An 18795-nucleotide genomic window follows, 5' to 3' on the forward strand; every position below is an offset into this window, starting at 1 on the left:
AATTAGTTACATTCTCTTCAGTTTGCTCCATGGGGTTGACAATAGACGCATTCACCTCACATGGTTTAATGGGGGAGAATTAATTGGGTCGATACATTTAAAATACTTCGCACCTGACACATAGTATATTCATACTACTACTTAGTGATAGCTACTATAATAATTGTTAACAACTCATTGAAAGTAGGTTCCATTTACTGAATTATTCCCCTAACCTACCCCAGAAGCACAGAGTTGGCAAGGGACTTGCGAAGGGAAGGCGGAATGGTGGCAGACGGGGAAAGGCCACGAGGACAGGGGTGTGGAACAGGGAGGTCAGGACAGGCCTGGGAGGAAGGGCAGGCACAATCAGAGTGAGCAGGTTCCCTAAGAGCCACTTCATCTCCTTCAGGAAAGTGAGGTCCCAGAGAAAGGCAACCTGCATGGCCTTCTGTACCCTCCTCTCGTCTGAAACACGTGGGCGCGGCCGGCACGGGAAAAGTGCAGCCTGGAACGCACGCTCACTTGGACAGACGAGATTTACACAGACCTGCGCTCCAGTCTCCCTTGAGAAGCACCCTTCTCTTCTGTGCTCCTTCCTCACAGGTCAGAGTGGGAACAGGAAACGGACATTCACCTAATGCTTACTATGCGCCCAGCCACTGAGCCTGGTGGCTTCCCCTGACTGAGCAGATTGGAGTTGGGCGAGGTGTGGAGCGCAGGGGACACTGGCGGAGGAGCGGTCAGACTGGGTAGAAAGGGGAGGAGCAGCACTGGGAGGGCTATATGCCCTCACGGCCACAAAGGCACGCTCCAAAGGCCCATACCCTCACGGCCACAAAGGCCCGTGGGCAAACCGAACGCAGCCGCACTTGCACATGGCGCCACACCTCAGTCTCAGAGCCATTATTAAGACGAGAAACGGAAGGAATTTGGTTCTCCGTCCTTTTGTGTTCCTTTTTCTTAACCCTTTAAGACAAGGAAATACTGGGGCACAAGACTGCTCCATCCTGGACCGTGGGAACAGCAACACATTCCTATAGGGAAAAGGCCTTGTGGACAAGAATGCGGCTCTATGTCATGATCCCTGCTACTCTGATGGGTATCTGCATGCAGTTGTTCTTTAAAAGGCTATTATTATTTACATTTTGCTTTTTCATGTTGATCTACACCAGAAATGCAGGATGAGCAGTCTTAAGGAGACAGTGGCTGGACCGATGGCATTGCGGTGTGTGTGTGGGGGGGGGGCAGAAGAGAGGGGAGCCAACAATGACAGGGAGAAGTAAGAGCTCTAAAATGGACAGTGAGTAGAGGACAGCTTTTCTGGGCGTGTATGATCAGTGGACTTGTATCTGAGAGGTGTATGACAGGCAAGCTTAATAATGGGGCAGGCAGATTCATATAGACATATGAATATCTGTATATTTGTCTATGTATGTACATATGTGTAAATTTAACAAGGAAGCAGACAGACTTTGGGCCTCTACTTAAAACCTACCCCCGACAAGAATGGTTTGCTCTAATAATGTGGCACTGTTGATACCCACCTCCCTGAGCAATCAGTGAAGACAAAACAGGTGCATAAGCAATTGTGGTGAAGAAAGCTGATGGTACCCTGCTATCAAAAGCTGTAGCATCTGGGGTCTTAAATGCTTGGAGTGAAACAAATGACCACCTAGCAGGGAAGCTACAAAACCTACATGAAGTCAGCACACCACACTGTGGGATCATGAGGCATCGACGGAACCGGTATCAGAAGTTCAAAAAACACGCATCCAAACTGGCATGAAGGGGACTGGATGTAGTGGAGACCCAAACTCCACCATCAAAACAATTGGGCAGTCCCTCTTGGAAGGGCCTCGTGGAACGGGGGATAAATCCAGGGTGCAGTGTGGCACTGATGAGCCACCTAACTCTCCCCTAGTTCCTTAAGATTTCCTCCCCTTACTATTATGGTCCATACGTGATACACCTCATTGGTCATGTTAGGCTTATGTGTGTTCATTTAAGATCACTCAGCACATGGTAGTCAAGACAGATGACCCCTCAGAGACACTGACAGGAGTGGGTTCCCTGAGGGTATGGGAAGCAAGCGGGGGCAGAGAAGGGGGGTTGGAGTTTGAAAACATTGATGATTGTATAGCCCAGTGGTTCTCAACCTTCCTGATGCTCCGACCCATTCATACAGTTCCTCATGTGGTGGTGACCCCCCCAACCATAACATTATTTTCGCTGCTACTTCATCACTGCAATTTTGCTACTGTTACGAATCAGGCGACACTTGTGAAAGGGTCGTTCGACCCCCAAAGGGGTCTCGACCCACAGGCTGAGAACTGCTGGCATAGCCCCACCTGACAGGATTGAACAAGAGCACTGTATGGGAAGGGACATATTGGAATGAGTAAGATAGGTCAATAAAAATATTATTTTAAAAAACAAAATAGATCAACCACCACCACCCCCACCAAACTTGAGGAAATACGGAGTATGTTGGGTATACCCTAGCTTTCGGAGGCCAGGACTCATGGTCTGACCCCCTTTCTCCAGAAGCGCTTCTTAGAAGCACTGTGAGGCAGAACACTCAGCTTGCCAGCCATAATCAAGCGGATTAACGTGTTTTTTTTTAAATGGGTAAGTTTGGAGAAGTAAAATTCGCATAGCGTGGGAGTTCCATCTACTGCCGCATACTACTGTCGTCATCTACGAAGATTCCTGGAAACAGGCGCACAGAGTTGGCGGCCACACAAGTACCAAATGCCTTGTGTTCTGAGTGTGTGCCCTTTACTAACAGACATTAGTTCATCTGATTCCCAAACTCTGAAGTGGGCGGGGCGTGCAATATGCTTCCCATTTCACAACGGAGAGGCCTCCGATAACACACAACGACAAATATTTAGTTACTACGTACTGAGCACTGTGCGAGCAATGCGATTTCTGACAACACCCCTGGGAGAGAACTACTATTGTTTGCATTTACCTATGAGAAGACGGAGGCTTCGAGATGCTAAACCATGGATCTGAGGCCATACACCACTAAATGACCAATCAGCGATTGAGATCCAAGGGGCCCCATGAGACAGCTCAGCTCACTCACGACACCAACCCTGTGGTCCATGGTCTTGCAGAAAGCCACAAGGCAAATGATCGGCACCGTCACAACGAGAACCCAGGGCTCCTGCCTGTCTCCTAAAAAGCCTTTCCCACCATACTGAACTGGCCACTCTTTGTTAAATCCAGGGTCTGTGTTAGATTGTTTGCTAAAAGGCTGCACACATAATGAAACTCTTGGCGCTGAATTGCCGAAGTTTGTAATTACAAGAAATAACATACAAGGAAGAGAGAAACACAAATGACTTCACACCACAGGAAATTGTTCTGAGTGAAAACCGGTAGCCCGGAAAGTAGCTACACCTCTAGTACAAATGAAGAGCAGATCTGGGTTTCCTTGAATGATTTTCTTCTAGCTCAGATGTTCCAGAGCTCCCTTCATCCACAGTGCTAACTGAGCAGCCGCACGCACGCCGACCGCTGGCTCCGGAAGGCTGAGCTACTCTCCAGTAGTTAACGGCAACCTGCTGTGGCGAGCACCTTCCCTCTCACGTCCAGCGCGGCTTTGCAAACCTGAGCAAATGACACGCTCTCCATCCTTTGCAATAATACAAACTAGTTTTCTCCAGAAAAACAAAAGAGTAAACTGCCCTCTTTCTATTTGTATTAGAAATTAGTGCTTTAAAGAAGTTCGCTCTTACCTCCTCCTGCTTTGTTCCTATGAATCTCACTGTTATCAGGGGCACGTCATGAAACCGACCCCATTTTACCGACATGATTCCACCCCCATGCCAGGAAATGTGCTCTCACCGAAGGAGGGGCTCATGCCCGCCAGTCGGCTGGCGGGGCAGAGCTAGCAGCTTTGCGCCAGCACTAGAGAAAGCCTAAGAGGAAGCTAGAGACTGGTTGAGAAAGAGAATGAGGGAGGGCCGAGGCCGCTTGTTTCCTTGAGACAATCTTAACTATTTCAACGCTGCTGGTACCGACCGCGGTGTTACAAAGAACACAGGATACCAAACCAGACGAGTTCCGCCAAGTGCTGCATTTGTGGACAGTGGCCACGCTGCAATATGGGACCGAGACCAAGTTTTAACACTCTATTTAAAAATGAGCACCTGGTTTTATAAAAAGCAGTGAGTTTCCTGAGAAAGCTTTCTAGTCAAGTGGTAGCTGGCCGCTCTGACACCAGACCTGTCCATTTCAGCAAGAGCCAGGACGGTTCCACTACGTGCTGGGGACGCGTCCTACCGGGAAAGGCAGGGGCAATAACCACACGAGGACCCTCCGGAGGAAAAGCATTTCTCACTGTCCCAAACCTGACTGGGAACCCTAGCAGTGCAATGCGTTAGGCCCTGGGCTACTCCCCAGGTGCTCTTGTTAGGGAAAGGTGAGGCTGTCTGCTACTCTGTCCTCTAGAGCAGCTAAGAGCTGGAGGGGATTGGCCCGGGGGCTGTGTGGTTGCCGTTCTGGGGAGGAAGCCCTACAAGGCCCTTTTACTGTGTCCTACATGGCCACTGTGACTCTGGAATGACGGAGAGTCTACCGCAACAAGAACAGAACCATTCCTTACGACATGTCTTTACAACGAAACACAAACCGTGAACAACCCTGAAAAGGTGGTAGGAGTAAGAAACTGCTTTTAGTGAGGACGACAAAAAATTTCATGGGAAAATTGTGATCTTTTCACTCAATTTCCCCACGAAAGTTTTGAAGCTCTTTTGTGTTTAACATTGACCAAAGTCTTTGTAAACACTCCTAACTCTTACAGTCACCTCTGAAAGTCTGATGGGGAGAGGACCATTTCATGTGGACTGCAAGAAACTAGGAGGTGGTGCTGAATGAATGGCTTGTGAAGAAGTCACGCAGTAGATTAGCAACTATGTAGGAACTCATCCCTTGCAATCAAAATGATCTACGTCAGAGAGAAGGAGCAATGGGACCGGTCCGGTCAGCACAGGAGGAAGTGGAGAGGTGCTGCTACAGCGTCACAAAGCAACATGCGCACGACTTGGTAGAACTTCTCTAAAGACATTTCTAACTATCTTGGAGTTGCCTACAGAAAAAGCAGGCCAAGATGTGAAAAGTAAGCCCAGGTGGCAAGATGACCTAAAGAACTGCCCCACTCTCTTTTTGAACCCAATGAAGACGTGCAGTCGTGTCACCTAGCAGGAAGCTGCTATCTCTCAGAGACACTAAACGACCAAAGCAGAAACTGTCAGTCTTCCTGTTATACTTCCTGTTGAGACTCTTTTCCTCTTTTCAAACACAAAACAAAACCAAAAACAGTATGTTTACATATCATTTCCATACAAAATCACTGTTGACATCCATGTGAGCACTTCCAAGTTTTTAACCCTACGGAGAGCATCATGAACCTACTCCATAATTTGAAAAGAATATTGTCACAGCCAAGAGAAACTTAACATTCACTTAGAAAACACAGCACCCCTGTTCTGTCCCATCAAAGAGGCAAAGCACATACAGACAGGGTGTCTGAAAGACAGTCAGACAAAGCGCATTGTTTCACTGGAGTCACCGTAGTCAAACAACAATGAAAGGTGTCTGTTACTTCTGAGCATACTTGGCATTCAACCAAAAAGCCAAGCTCAGGGTTACGGAGTCGCGTTGACTCGTGGCGACCTGTAGGGCAGTGCAGAACCACTCCTCTGGGTTCCCAGGACTGTGCACCTCTTCAGGAGCAGTCTCTCTTTCTTCCATGGAGTGGCCCATGGGTTCCAAGTGCTGCCCTTGCAGCTAGCAGCTTTATGCCAAACACATCCGGCCATGTGGCCATCAGGGTGCGCTAACCTCCTGATAACACGAGATGGGCTGTAATCTAGCGTGAACATTTTCGATTGGCAGCTTTCCTGAGACTGCCTGAAAGGGGAACCAGCCTCAATTGCAAAACAGTGCTGTCATCCTGAAAAAGATGATGAGGCGCAAGGGGTCAATCGATACCTCAGCCGTTTTTGCCAGTGAAGACAGACTAACGCAGACTGCCTTCTCCTCCCGTGCCCGCCCTCCACCCATTCCCACCCTGGCAAACACCAGTCCGAGATCACTAACGACGTTTTCAAAAAGGAAAACTGTGCCGTTCAGCAGCAGTTGGATTTTGTTTACAAGTAAGCACGGCAAGAAGGGTGCCACCTGCCAGAAAGCTCTGGCAGCACGGCGCTTAAAGAACTCAGTTCCTAAAGACAAAGTCAGCAGTTCAAACCCACGGAACCCTGGCAGTGCAGTGGTGACACGTAAGGCTGTGATTGGAAAGGTCAGTTGTTCGAAACCACCATCCTCTGCAGGAGAAGGACAGGCTTTCTACTCCTGTCAGAGTTACAGTCTCGGACACTCAGAGCCAGTGCTGCTCTGCCCTATTGGGTCGTTGGGAGTCGGCACTGATTCGATGGCAGTGAGTTTGGAGGTTGAGGGATCAAACCCATCAGGTGCTCTGTGAGCAAAAGCCATGTCAGTTGCTTCCACGAAAATACAGCCTTAGAAACCCTCCTGGGCAGTTCCACCCTGTCCCACAGAGTCAGTGAGTCTGAGGAGACACAATGCCACACTATGTTTGCCACAAGATGGGGCACAGATGTTCGGCGGTGTGACCGAAGCATCCGCCTATACATCTCCGTGCTGTCGCCATGACGAGGCTGGCAAGATGATTCTTTAAAGTCAGGCCCAGTTTCCAGCCAGGCTTACATTGCTTACTCATGCATCTGCCTCATTGCTCCGCCCCAAGCTCAACATCACTGGAGGTGAGGGACAGGAGGGGACCTGTACTTATTTTATTCACCAGTTGAAAAAATATTTGATGGAAAATCTGTGCGGTGAAAGACACAAAAAACATTTTATGACAAAAAAATTACTTCGATATCATCTAAACTGAATCGTGAAATGTTTCAAGGGAAAGACCGAGGTTTAGTTCTTTTGGAACTAACCCTCTTGGCACCTGGTAGAGGGCCAGTACTGTAGACGTAGCTCACTAATACTTAGCTCATTCACACTGACCCTAGTGGTGAGACAGAGTTAAGGCTCTATTTTTAAGTCCTGCCAACATGCAGAATAACAGCAAGTATCTTGCCCTCATTAATATTAGATTTTCAACTATATGATAAAGTTCTGTGATTCATCTGTAACGGACTTCTGTGTTTTCCTGACTGTTCACTGGCTTTCAAGTTGGTGGGTTCCAGGAGACATGGACACAGAGCACAATTCGGGCAGCAGGTCTTCTATAAAGATTCCCATGTGACGTGTGTGTATGTTTCAGTTCTCACAGCCACCATGTTGATACCTAATCAGACTGACCACAGAGGACAGTGCAGAACTGCTTCCTAGCATTTCAGAGCAGATGGCCTCATCTTTTTCCGAGCGTGCCTACATGTAGGCAGTATACCCACTGCTGTCCACACATACATACTTATCCCTCGTCGGAACTCCTTAATGGATTGCTAATTTTTATTATGACTTGCTTCAATTTGTGGGCCAGGGGGAATGGATGACATGGAGGGAAAGTGGGGCCAACAGTGTCCTCTACTGAATTTGAAACTGAAGCAGTTTCAGTTTCGCACTGGGAAGCAGTGCTAAGAAAAGGAAATCCTTCCTTCCTTTCTTTAAACATTAATAAGCCAAAATAGTAGTAGTTATTTCAATGTGGCTATTAAGGCGATTTGTATTTACATAAACTTTTTTTTTTTTTTTTTAAGAAATGGAAGTCTTTATTTAGAAGGAATTCCGTGGAGGAGACTACAGCAGTACAACACAGACGGTCTCTGTGGCGTCCTGTCTGAATCAGCACGCAGAGAACAGCTGCCTTTGGGTGTGGAATTCATGCTTCTTAGAGTGCACAGCGAATACACAAAGACGCAAAAGTATCGGCTTCGTTATGTGAAGTTCCTCGTGGAAGCACTAGAAGATGATACTGCCCAACAAGTTCTTAGCAAGGAATAGCCAAGAATTCACATGAAAATGCTCTCAAAAGGTTCCGTACATTTCCTGTGCGATAACCTTCCATCTTCTGTAAGCACAAATGTACATATTTTCAGTCCCCTGATGCAGGAACAACTTAGTTGCAATGTCAACTTTACCCTGACTTACGAGTGGGATTACGGGGTCTAGGCTTAACCCTCAGTTCCACCTTAGGAGTCCACACTCAGATGAGGGACCTCAGTCCCATAAAAGGGAAGTAATTCTGTATTTTAAAAATTTAATTAACGAATCATTCTATTACAGTTCTTATACCAATCCACACATCAATTGTATCAAACCCATCTGTACATATGTGGCCATCAGCATTTTCAAGTCGCTTTCTTTCTGCTTGAGAAAAAGGAGGTACTTGTTAACTCACAGAGTCGCTGCAAGAATTAAATGAAGGTCACACGGGGAAAACTCCTAACACATAATAAAACTCAATCATGGAAGAGGTACGCAATTTCAGCAAGTGCCCTGGAAATGATTCCCGCTTAGATGCCATATTTAATTCATTATATGCAGCCTAAGACAGGGGTCCAGTGAAGATAGAAGAGGGTGTGTGTGTGTGTGTGTGTGTGTGTGTGTGTGTGTGTAACACGCAGTGCTCAGAATGACACTCACTTTGCTCTTCTTACTGCTGGACATTTTATTCTTGATGTAGCTGAAGGTACGGCTGACTTTTGTTCCACCTTTTCCTTCAAAATCTTTCTTGGAAGGGCTTTGTGGCAGGAATTGGTAGTTTTCTTCAGTTATACTAAGTAAAAAAAAATAAAGGAAGACTTTAAGGATTATAGACGTCAAATAGAATTATAAAAGTCAAATAAAAAAAGCCCTGACCTGATTGTTTTTGGGGACAACTGTGACTGTTCTAGATTAATGACTTTCTTGACAAATCATTATGTCATTACATATTCACACGGTAAAAACCAGAACAAGAGTGTGGAATAGAAGCTGCCAGATGATCTTATATACAGTGCCCTCTGCTACCAAAAAAAAAAAAAAAAAAAGGTCACATTTTCTTATGTCAACTATTTTCAGTGACCTGGGTTTGGTTCTAGATGTAAAATAAACAGACTGTTAATTATTCACTAAGTAGCTTTCCCAAAATGTCTTCATTTACACAACTCTCAGTTCATCACTGTTTGCATCACCCAGGTGGTTAGAAAGGAGAGCCGGTATTCCGTGGGCGACAAAGAGTGCAACTGGAGGTTGTAAGCCAAGGGGCTAACCGCCCTGCAGCAGCTACACGTCTTCCCCTATTCTTCTGGTTACTGGACGGTCAAGACCTCAGGCTGGCCAACACCCTCACGCACGCTCTCAGGAGGGCATGTCTGCAGTGAGGTGGATGGACTTGATGGCATCTCTCAACAGTAACAGTGGGCAGCTGCAAAACTTGAGGCAGGGCACACGAAGACCCGTTTTAGGAGTGTAAAAGAGGTCCAAGTGTAGCCTTCTACTTGTTCATGAACTCTATCTCCATAAAACTGAAGTCCATCCAAACTGGACATGTTTTGACTTGGGAAATTCACAATAGTCGATTTAGTCAGAGGATGCTGGGTGAAGGCACCTGAATAAATAATCCATTATATGGGCTAGAAACCCATTTATACTATTTTTGTAACTTTCTATTGAAATCGGAATCATCACCTGGCTCTTTTAAACCGCTGAAGCCACTCTGCTTGTAGGCAGGGGTGTCATTAAACAAAGGGGTGGTGTAAGAAAACGGGACAACAGTATGACAAGCAATGCTCTCCAGAGGAAACAGAATGTGGAGGGGCAGAGAGACGCGCTTGTTCCGGCATCCGGGGTCACTGAGCCACACGAGTACCTTTCCCGAAGGAGCAACCTAAGGAATAAATTGTAGGGCAACCATCGGAAGAGCAACTTTTGCTGTTGCTAAACTAGTTCATCTCAAGCATGAAAAGAGAATTAGAAACTAAGCAAGTCGGGATGGGAATGTTCTGTCTGCCGTCAAGTACAGGACCCATGCGTGGACTGAGGCAGAGATGTGCAACATATCGAGGTCTCTGGAAGAAAATGGCACTAAGTCTGCAGTGCCCATGGCAGCAGCAAGAAGGACCAGCTGGTGGATGGGTACTGAGAATGAGCATTCTGCATAAACAAGTCTAAAGGACAACACTAACCCAAAGGGAGAATATGCAGCCCTGAATTGTAAAGTCTCCTGGCCTCACTGTCTGGGGCCATGAATGCTGGATGAACCTTTGAAATAATTGCCCTGAGCTGATCTTCAAACCTAAACGAAACATACTCTGTGCGATGTCTACTTAAAGGCAAACAACAGGTCAGCTTGAACTAGAACAACAGTTTGCCTTGGGTATTCTTAGTTCTTTAGTCTATGAGATAGAAGTGATGGATCAGAAAGGGACAAGGGGGTGAGAGTTTATGTTGGGGGTGGGGGTTGCGGTGAAAATCAACAAAGGAGGGTGAAGAGGATGGAAGCATGTCGCTGAGGGCTCAGGTAGCAGCAGGAGGTTTAGTACAGGTTTAGCGGTGCCTATTCTCCACAACAATAAAAACTTTAAAACATCTAAACAGTAACCAAAGACAAAAAGATATAGACGTTGATACAAAACTATTTATTAATCATTGTTCCAAATTTATTACTTGAGGAAAAATAAATTAGCTTAATTGACAGTTAATTTAAGTTAAATGCACTAGGATACTCGGGATTTATTTCATGTGGGTATAGAAATGACAAAATGAATGCATACTACCTTTCAGTCAGATTAGCACTGGCGTTGTGGAAGAGCCGAGTATCTAGAAAACAAAACAGGACGAGGTGAAGTTTGAACACGACGGAGAAAATGTTTAAAATATTTACGCTGACACAACAGAAGCAGATTGACACAACAATCGGTGTGTGGTGCCACCTCCTTCTACGTGGGAGGAGAAGGATCAAACCAGAAACCATGAAGTTAGAAATGGAGACGCGAGCAGTCAACAGTGAGTTTCCCATGACAACAAAAATGAGCAATTTCAATCTGGGGGTTCAGTTAAGTGAACTAATCTTAAATAAATATCTTTCCCCCTAACGGGTGCCTAACCCTCCCACAAAGCATGCTTGAATCCCATTCCTATCAGCAGTCTATTTCCTGAGATGGCATCGCAGACAGGACCTACTCTAGGAAGCTAATTATCGCACTCTACGTGCTCTATCAATCCCACTTCGATATACTCAATGCCAGAAACCCCGCTCAGGTGTCTCGGGCATTCCCCCGACAAGTCCAGAGAGGGGTCACTGAAGAAGAGAGAGCCCTGGCCCTGTCTGAAGCTCTTGGTCCCGTCACTAGTCTGCGGTGAGACCAATGGATCTCATTTTCTCATCTGCGTGACCAGAGAGGTGGAGATGTTCTCTAAGATCCTTTCCAAGATGGTCCTGGATAAGAGGTGTGAACAGTTAGATGCATTCTTCCCCCTTCGCAGAGATCAGAGCTTATCCCCAAATGGATCATTAACATTTTAAGTCAAATAGGAGGGATGAAATGTAGAACAGAAAAAGGAACACTGCCATTATTTTGACCTACAGGCCAAAACATTTTTAGCTACGTCAGAATTTAAAAGGATAAAAGGCATCCATTGCAGAGATAAATAGTGTTCAATTTTCAGGAGACCAGGGAAAGAAATATTTCGCATTTATGATTCCAGGTACAGAGACTGAGTAGCTCCCGTTACCTCAATGTGGAGCATATGTACCCTCATTTCAAGGATCTCTGAAGGTTACTGTGACCAAAGCTTCAGAAGAGATTAAAAGATGTTCTCTTACTAGATAACCAGCAGTGGCAATTGTTAACCTCTAAAACTCTCTTAGATTCAGAAAGCAATGCAAAATTGCAGTTTGTACTAAGTTAATACAAGTAGTGGAGGAGTGGAGTAGTACATAGAAATTTATATAATAAGTCCTAAGTCTTTAAAAAGTTGCCTTTGTACATACACCCCTTAGAGTCTTTCTTCCATCGCACTTAATGCATATGGTATCAATAGTCAACTGAATGAGAAAGACCGGGAGAGGAAGATCTAGCTCTTGTTCCTCGGTTCTGCTGGATCAGGTACGAATCCACTGGCATTTTAATCGCAGGAAGCTTTCGTTTTGTTTAAGCAAAACCCCAAAGAGGCTGGTTCTGGCCAGTGGCTTTAAGCTCTTCCTAACACAGAGCCTTTAACGAAACACACTTTATTCTCTCAGGCTCCGTGTATATAGTCATATTCTTACATAATAAATGGCCAGCCATAAACGGCCACCCTAGTAATCTGAAAACTCAAATCCAATTCATAAAATAGATTTTTAAAAAACCCAATATAGAGCTTAAGAATAAACCAGTGAAGTTCTGTTGAAATAACCAAACATGGAAAGTACGGGGCTAGGGAACTGGGACAATCTAGGACTCTTAACTTTTTCTACTGCTAAAAAAAAAAAAAATCCATTACAGGGACTCCCTTAGATGTGATTCTGAAAATAGTGACTAATTCATTCCTGTCCCTGCGATTCGTAAAGTAACACACAGAGCACCTAAGAGCATAAACTGCGATGGTTCTTTCTATGATACGACTGGACAAGAGCAACGCCCTTTGCCATTTGAATTAGTCTGCGAAGTCCATTGTTATTGCCAATGAGCAGACCAGGGTTGGAACCTCTGGATGTCTGCAGTCAGTATCTCCCCAGTATGTGCAGTGATGGAGCAGAGCTGCTCCAGAAGCTGCTTCTGTCACCGAGGGTGAAGCACTGGGCTGCTAGCCCCAAGGCTGACCGCTTGACGCCCCTCAGGAGAAATCCAAGGGAGTCTGCCTTGGAAAACCGGACAGCCTTGGGACCCCACTGCGGCACCAGTCCACTCCGTCCTCCTATGGGTCTGAATGCACCAGTGGGCTGGGGGGTTGGTTTTAACCTTCTAGAAGCAAATGGCCGGGTCTTTCTCCCAGGGAGCTGCTGGACAGATCCAAATCAACAACCTCTCGGCTAGCAGCAGAGTGCTTTATTTTTGCGCCACCAGGACTCTTTAAAGTTATGCACCAGGAAGAACCACTATGAAATATTGCTGAAACTTGGGGTGAAGCAAGTGGCAGGGCCGTAGGAAGCCCTGGAGACTCTGAGCATCAGATGACGGCATTAACTGCTGTTAATAGAGGTTTTCCCGGCAGATTGCTAGGCCGATTTCCACGATGTCTCCGGGTGAGTTTGAACTGCCAATAGCTGTGCCACCCAAGGAATCCTTAATTGTCAGACACCCATAATATTAAGCATATGATGTAGAAAAGGTTTATTAGGTGACTTGAGATCAGAAATAGTTTCATCTATTAAAAATAGCAATACTAACATATTCTAGAAATGCTGAGCAATGGCAGAGAATGATCTTTTGTTTTGGGGGGGGGCAGAGAATGATCTTTATGAGTGAGGGATTCATCTCCATTCCAAGTTTATTTTAATGGATCCCTGTAATGCTTTAAAACCAGTCGTATCAAGTGATCAATGTTTTTTTTGAAGATTGAAAAAGAGGAAAAATTGAAGTTCAATAGGATAAGCTATTGGGCCTAATATCAAAAGAAAGGCATTCTTTGAGACCTGGGAGGAAAAAGGTGTAACATCAGTTTTTTAATACTACAGACAGACATCTACCAATCAACCCCCAAGATAGAGACTTGAAACAAGGAGAAATAGGAACTCTGGGCTCTGCATTTTAAAGGTTCCAGGGGAGGGGCAGAACAGGGGTCACATATCTGTCAAGTGCCTTTGAAGAGATCTGTATTCTGGGAAGGCACCTCACACCCTGGGTCAGTAGGCCAGTGTACAGAAGACACAAACAGATTTATCCAAAGCAGTGTATGAAGAAAAGTGATACAGAAAAGGAAGCATGCAGGGGGGCAATTTCTTAGCACCAAGCCTGTAGCATTTTCAGAGCGGGCCAAACGCTGGAAAACACCCAACAGACACTAAAGCTGCTTACTTACTATGCAACTCCTCCTCCTCCTCACTGGAATAAGAGGAGCCAAGAGAAAAGAGAGTTTTAGACTTTAGGAGGAGCGGAGAGATGCTGATGGAGAAGGAGATCCGCCTGGCCTGCTGCGTCTGCTGTGGAGCTGGGAAGTGGGTTAACAGAAGACGTTAAGAGCAGGGAGAGGCTCCACCAGGGCAAAGATAAAGGTATTACAAACCCATGTCCCAGCAGAACAATGTAGCATGGGCCTAGCTGGTAATAGGAAAGGGTATCTCAGTGAATAGTGAAATTTATTCACATGTTCATTTCATTTCTCATCATGCAGAATTCTAATGCAACACTTTTTAAAAAATCCATTGAATAAAAGCATCTTTTTTTAGATCAATGGTTCTCAACCTTTCTAATGCTGTGACCCTTTAATACAGTTCCACATGTTGTGGTGACCTCCCAACCATAAAATTTATTTATTTATTTATTTTTCCATAAAATTTATTTTAGTTGCCACTTCATAACTGTTAATTTTGCTACTGTTATGAATCAGGCGACCCCTGTGAAAGGGTCCTTCGACCCCCAAAGGGGTTGCAACCCACAGGTTGAAAACCGCTGGTTTAGATTATACAAAGAAGCACATCATTTGAATTCTAACAATTTGCATGTGGCGTTTTCTTCCTCGAAATATGCTGACAGTGTCTCCAGTCGTTGTGCTCCCTCCAGATTCCGTATTTGGTGTTTTCCCTTTTTGTTCACCCCCACCCTCTTAAAGTACCACCTTTATACGATCATCTTGCTAACTTCCAGTCACACCTCCGCTCCTCTGAGGGCAAGACTCCTGCATCTCACTCACTGCTCACCTGCGGGTGGATGCACTACAGGCAGCTGGCACTCCACACGAACATCACCTAACTGGGCATCCTCCAGTAGTTCTTCATTTGGTGTGTGGCCCTTTATCGTGTAACCGACTATTCCAAACAGGAAGTGGAATTCAGTGTGGCACACTGTCACTCTTGGTGTTCCCTTCTAGAGCTGTGTGAACATGTTCTCCACTGCCTGTATCCCTGGTTCAGAACACCACTTACCACCCGGTCGTCCACAGATCTACTAGCTTTGGACCCGTCACCTTCTCTCTGGGTGGTTTGCTGCAGGGTCACCACATACCTGAGATCACTGAATGGGCCTCCTTTACCTTCAGCAAAAAGTCAGAAGATCTCAGTCTTGCTGTCCACGCATTGATTCAACAGCCAGATTCCTAGTTTCTGTTCTAGTCTCAAGCGTCACTAGCAAGCCTTCTCTGATCTCTGAAGTCTGAAGCTTCTACGCCTAGTTCTTTCAGTGGCAACATTTATTAAAATCTACTAAGATCCATTTGTTCTCTTCTCTGTATCTCTCACCAGACAGGAAGTGTGATGACAAAAGAACCCGTTTATATGCATTCTTCCCACTGTTGGGCCTGTGACCAGGGAAGGGAAAAATGTCCAACATTACTTGAACAAACGAACAGTAAGTGAATTTGCCTTTATCAAGCATCCTGGACACGCAAGTATTTGGAACCTCTAAATAAAACAAAAGAAAGGTCCTGGACCTACCCCATGGAAAACACCCCACACGAATGGTGAGTGACCTCAGGCTGCTGTCTGCAGTCACTGCAGGTCATAGACATCAGATGTGAAAGGTCGGCACAACGCAAGTATACGGTCTCGCCAGTCAGTAGCAGTCTTGTGTAAAAAAACATTTTAATGTGTGTTCCAAAGTATTTCCAAATATGAAACAACTTTAGGACATTAAAATTGGATCTCATACTATCAAAAATTGGAGAGCATCCCTTCCTGTGTCACAATAAAAGTTTTGACTCATCTGGAAAAATTCACTTGTATGAATATCTGGAGCATATCTACAAAGCAAATAGATACTCCAACATATAAAGGAGTAGGAACTCAACTCAATTTTGTAATGCACACAAACTAAAATAAATGTACTCAATGAATATGCATTTACTTCAGCATGCAGTCAAATTAAAATGCATTTCTTACATTTAAATAAAAAACTCAGTGAAAATGCCATCGACCCACTAAAATTATGCAAAAAAATATGTATTCTAATAAGTACATATCCCAGGATGCACACTGAGAGTCGGAATAAATGCATAAGTAGATAGAAAATATTCCTCACTAGCATTAAACCCTAACTTCTTAGATATCCAACACTCGTCTATGTGCACGTGCGTGGATGGTGAATCTTTCATAGAATATCTTACTTACATAAACCTTGTAAGATCCACTTAGTAGCTCTCAGAGGCTGATGCTTGTGAACAACCAATGCTCTAAGTACAAGACAGGTATAGGCAGCACAGCACACTCTCACCCACGAATAGGAATAACCCCGAGGGCAGAACCGTTTGTCCACACCCTTTCTTTGAGTAAGTGACACAAAAGGAAGGGCTGGAGCCCCCATGGGTACAATTCCACCTTGAACAGTATTGCCACTGGTGTGAACTGGGCCCTGGTGGTGCAATGGTTAAGAGCTGGTCTGCTAACCAAACATCAGTGGTTTATTTTTTTCACATCTTTATTGGCACTTCTTCCACATACTATACTGTTTTTTTAGCTCAATCGGATCAGGAAGATTTGTGAAATCATTGCCACAATCAATTTTAAGACATGTTCTTCCCTGTACTCGATTTTAAAATCACAATTAAAATGTACATGATGAAATGTTCTCCTATTTAACACCTTCTACGTGTATAGTTCAGTTCCAGCAAAGTATACTCTGCTGTACAACCAGGTCAGTGGTTTAAACCGACCGGCCACACTCTGTCTGCTTCGGTAAAGACTTATTGTCGCAGATATCCAAAGGGGCAATCCTACTCTGTCCGACAGAATTCTGTCAGAACTGACACACGGGAGTAGGTTTTGGTCACTGAGGCTTTAAAGTTCTCAAGCAGTTTTTTAATTGCAAGCATCTCTGGATGTATGTAACAAAAATGATAAGGTATAGAAAATCTTGGAAATGGACCTTCTGTAATAAGAATACCTCTGTATATGCAGAAGTTCAGCTTGTCTCCAGAAACTATCTAAATTTCCAGGCAGGTTGGGAGACAAAGGCATCCTTTAATCAGTCCCCTGATGCACATTTCCTTGAGAGGCTCGCAGAGGCCATTCTCCCACACATTATCCCACAGGATACAGGCAGTTTCAGTGCTGACTTTGAGTCTCTCAGACAATGAGCAATTATGCACTGGTCATCTTCCAACGTAAAGCACGAGCTGGCACGGCTTTCCGACTCTTTGTGGTCCCCAAGTAAACCGCCCCTTGTTTACCCTCCCACCCCAGAAAATGTGGGGGGGTTGGAGAGAGAGACGAGTTACTCCTTTACCCAGAATGTCCCCCTACACCCATGGGCTGGACAGATCCCAGTTTAGAAATAATGCTTGAGGGTTTCTGTTTTTCTAATTTAAAAAATGACCCAACAGGACACTGCAGACCGCACGTTTTCAGAAGTGATCAAAGGTGGACAACAAGCCTGGGGGAGGGGAAGCTGCCACTTTCTTCCGAAGGAAGAAGACCTAGCATGGGCACAGAGCTTGAAAGTAGCGAGAGAGGGGTAGTTTTAGAAAGCACTGTTGCTAAACAAGAGTGTTCACAAAACACACTTCATTTACAAGGTAATGAAGAACAACGTTCTAATTTCCTTACCACTGCTTAAAGCCCAGTCCGAGAAAAATAAGCTCCGGTCCTGTTCTGGACACTAACAACCAGAACACTCCAGAATGAAGATGGATGCGTGCTACAACTTATGCAAGTATTCTACTTCATTTGCACCTCATCACCATTCGGAATTAACCGAGGCCGAGATGGGATGCAATGGGCTGTGCAGCCACAGAGCGTGTTTTCATTGTGATACATTCAACAAAGGAGAAGAATAATAAATATGTTATTATTAGTTTGTTTGTCTTATAACAGAAGGGTCACATCCGTAAAAACCCTCTGGATTCCTTACACATCAGATCTAAACACTGGTCTGAATGCTTACAAAGAGGAAGCAACGTAAAATAGAAACTGGCTCAAATTCATCTGCCACACTCAAGGTAGTTTCAAACAAACAAACAAACAAAACTACCTGAGGCACAGAGCTCAGTAACTGATCATGCTTCCAGAAAGGAAAAGAAATATAGCCTGGGAAAATGAACCTAACTGTATACAGGGGAGATGCTGAGGCAGTGTCACTGGGGTTCATTAGCTTTCCGATACTATGTGGGACTAGTTAACTAATGTGTGACACACCTGCTCAATCCTACACGAAACAAATGTGTATTACCAGTCAGAAGGAGGGCACCACATGTTGACGAAAGAATTAAACTCTTGCATGAAATTCTGCTCCTGACAGCTGTCGGCTACTGACTTCAGTTCTCCCAGCGAGCTGGGCAGCATTCCCCAGCTATTGGAAGAAAAGCTGTCAATGACAGGGATCCTAGAATTCTGTTATCTGGGCGACAGCTACATTTTTCAGTGTTTAGACAGACACTGAAAACAGTCACAATTTGTCCTGCTTTCTAGAGGAAAAATCAGGGCGCGTTTTACCCACGAGGAGAGAATATGTCTCACATCATTCCAGAGAAGGATCTCTGCTGAGATAGGGGGAGCAGATTCACCGTGCCTCAGTGGAAGCAGGCACCCAGAGAAGAGGGCTTTCCTGATTTGCAGTGGCTACTGGGCTCTTTATTCCAGGCACATCCAAACTATTATAAACTGCTGCTTCTGCGGTTCTTGGGTGCTGTGAGTCGGTTCTGACTCATCGCAGACCCTGTGTGCAACAGGTCACGACACTGCCCTGTCCTGCGTCATCTGTACCCTTGTCA

At 45.1% G+C, this 18795-nt stretch overlaps 1 protein-coding gene across 8 annotated transcripts in view; it reads right to left on the reverse strand.

Annotated features, from left to right (window-relative positions):
- Positions 1-18795, reverse strand: part of AKAP13 (A-kinase anchoring protein 13) — a 375367-nt gene that overhangs the window by 47323 nt on the left and 309249 nt on the right. For all 8 annotated transcript variants that reach the window (XM_075557871.1, XM_075557872.1, XM_075557870.1 and 5 more), the window contains 2 exons: positions 10728-10770; positions 8614-8746 (listed from right to left, as the gene is read on the reverse strand). In XM_075557871.1, the coding sequence (XP_075413986.1) occupies positions 8614-8746; positions 10728-10770 (176 nt within the window). The remainder of the gene's footprint in view (positions 1-8613; positions 8747-10727; positions 10771-18795) is intronic.

The sequence above is a fragment of the Tenrec ecaudatus genome, chromosome 9 (assembly GCF_050624435.1).
Source record: "Tenrec ecaudatus isolate mTenEca1 chromosome 9, mTenEca1.hap1, whole genome shotgun sequence".
Classification (NCBI taxonomy): Eukaryota; Metazoa; Chordata; class Mammalia; order Afrosoricida; family Tenrecidae; genus Tenrec; species Tenrec ecaudatus.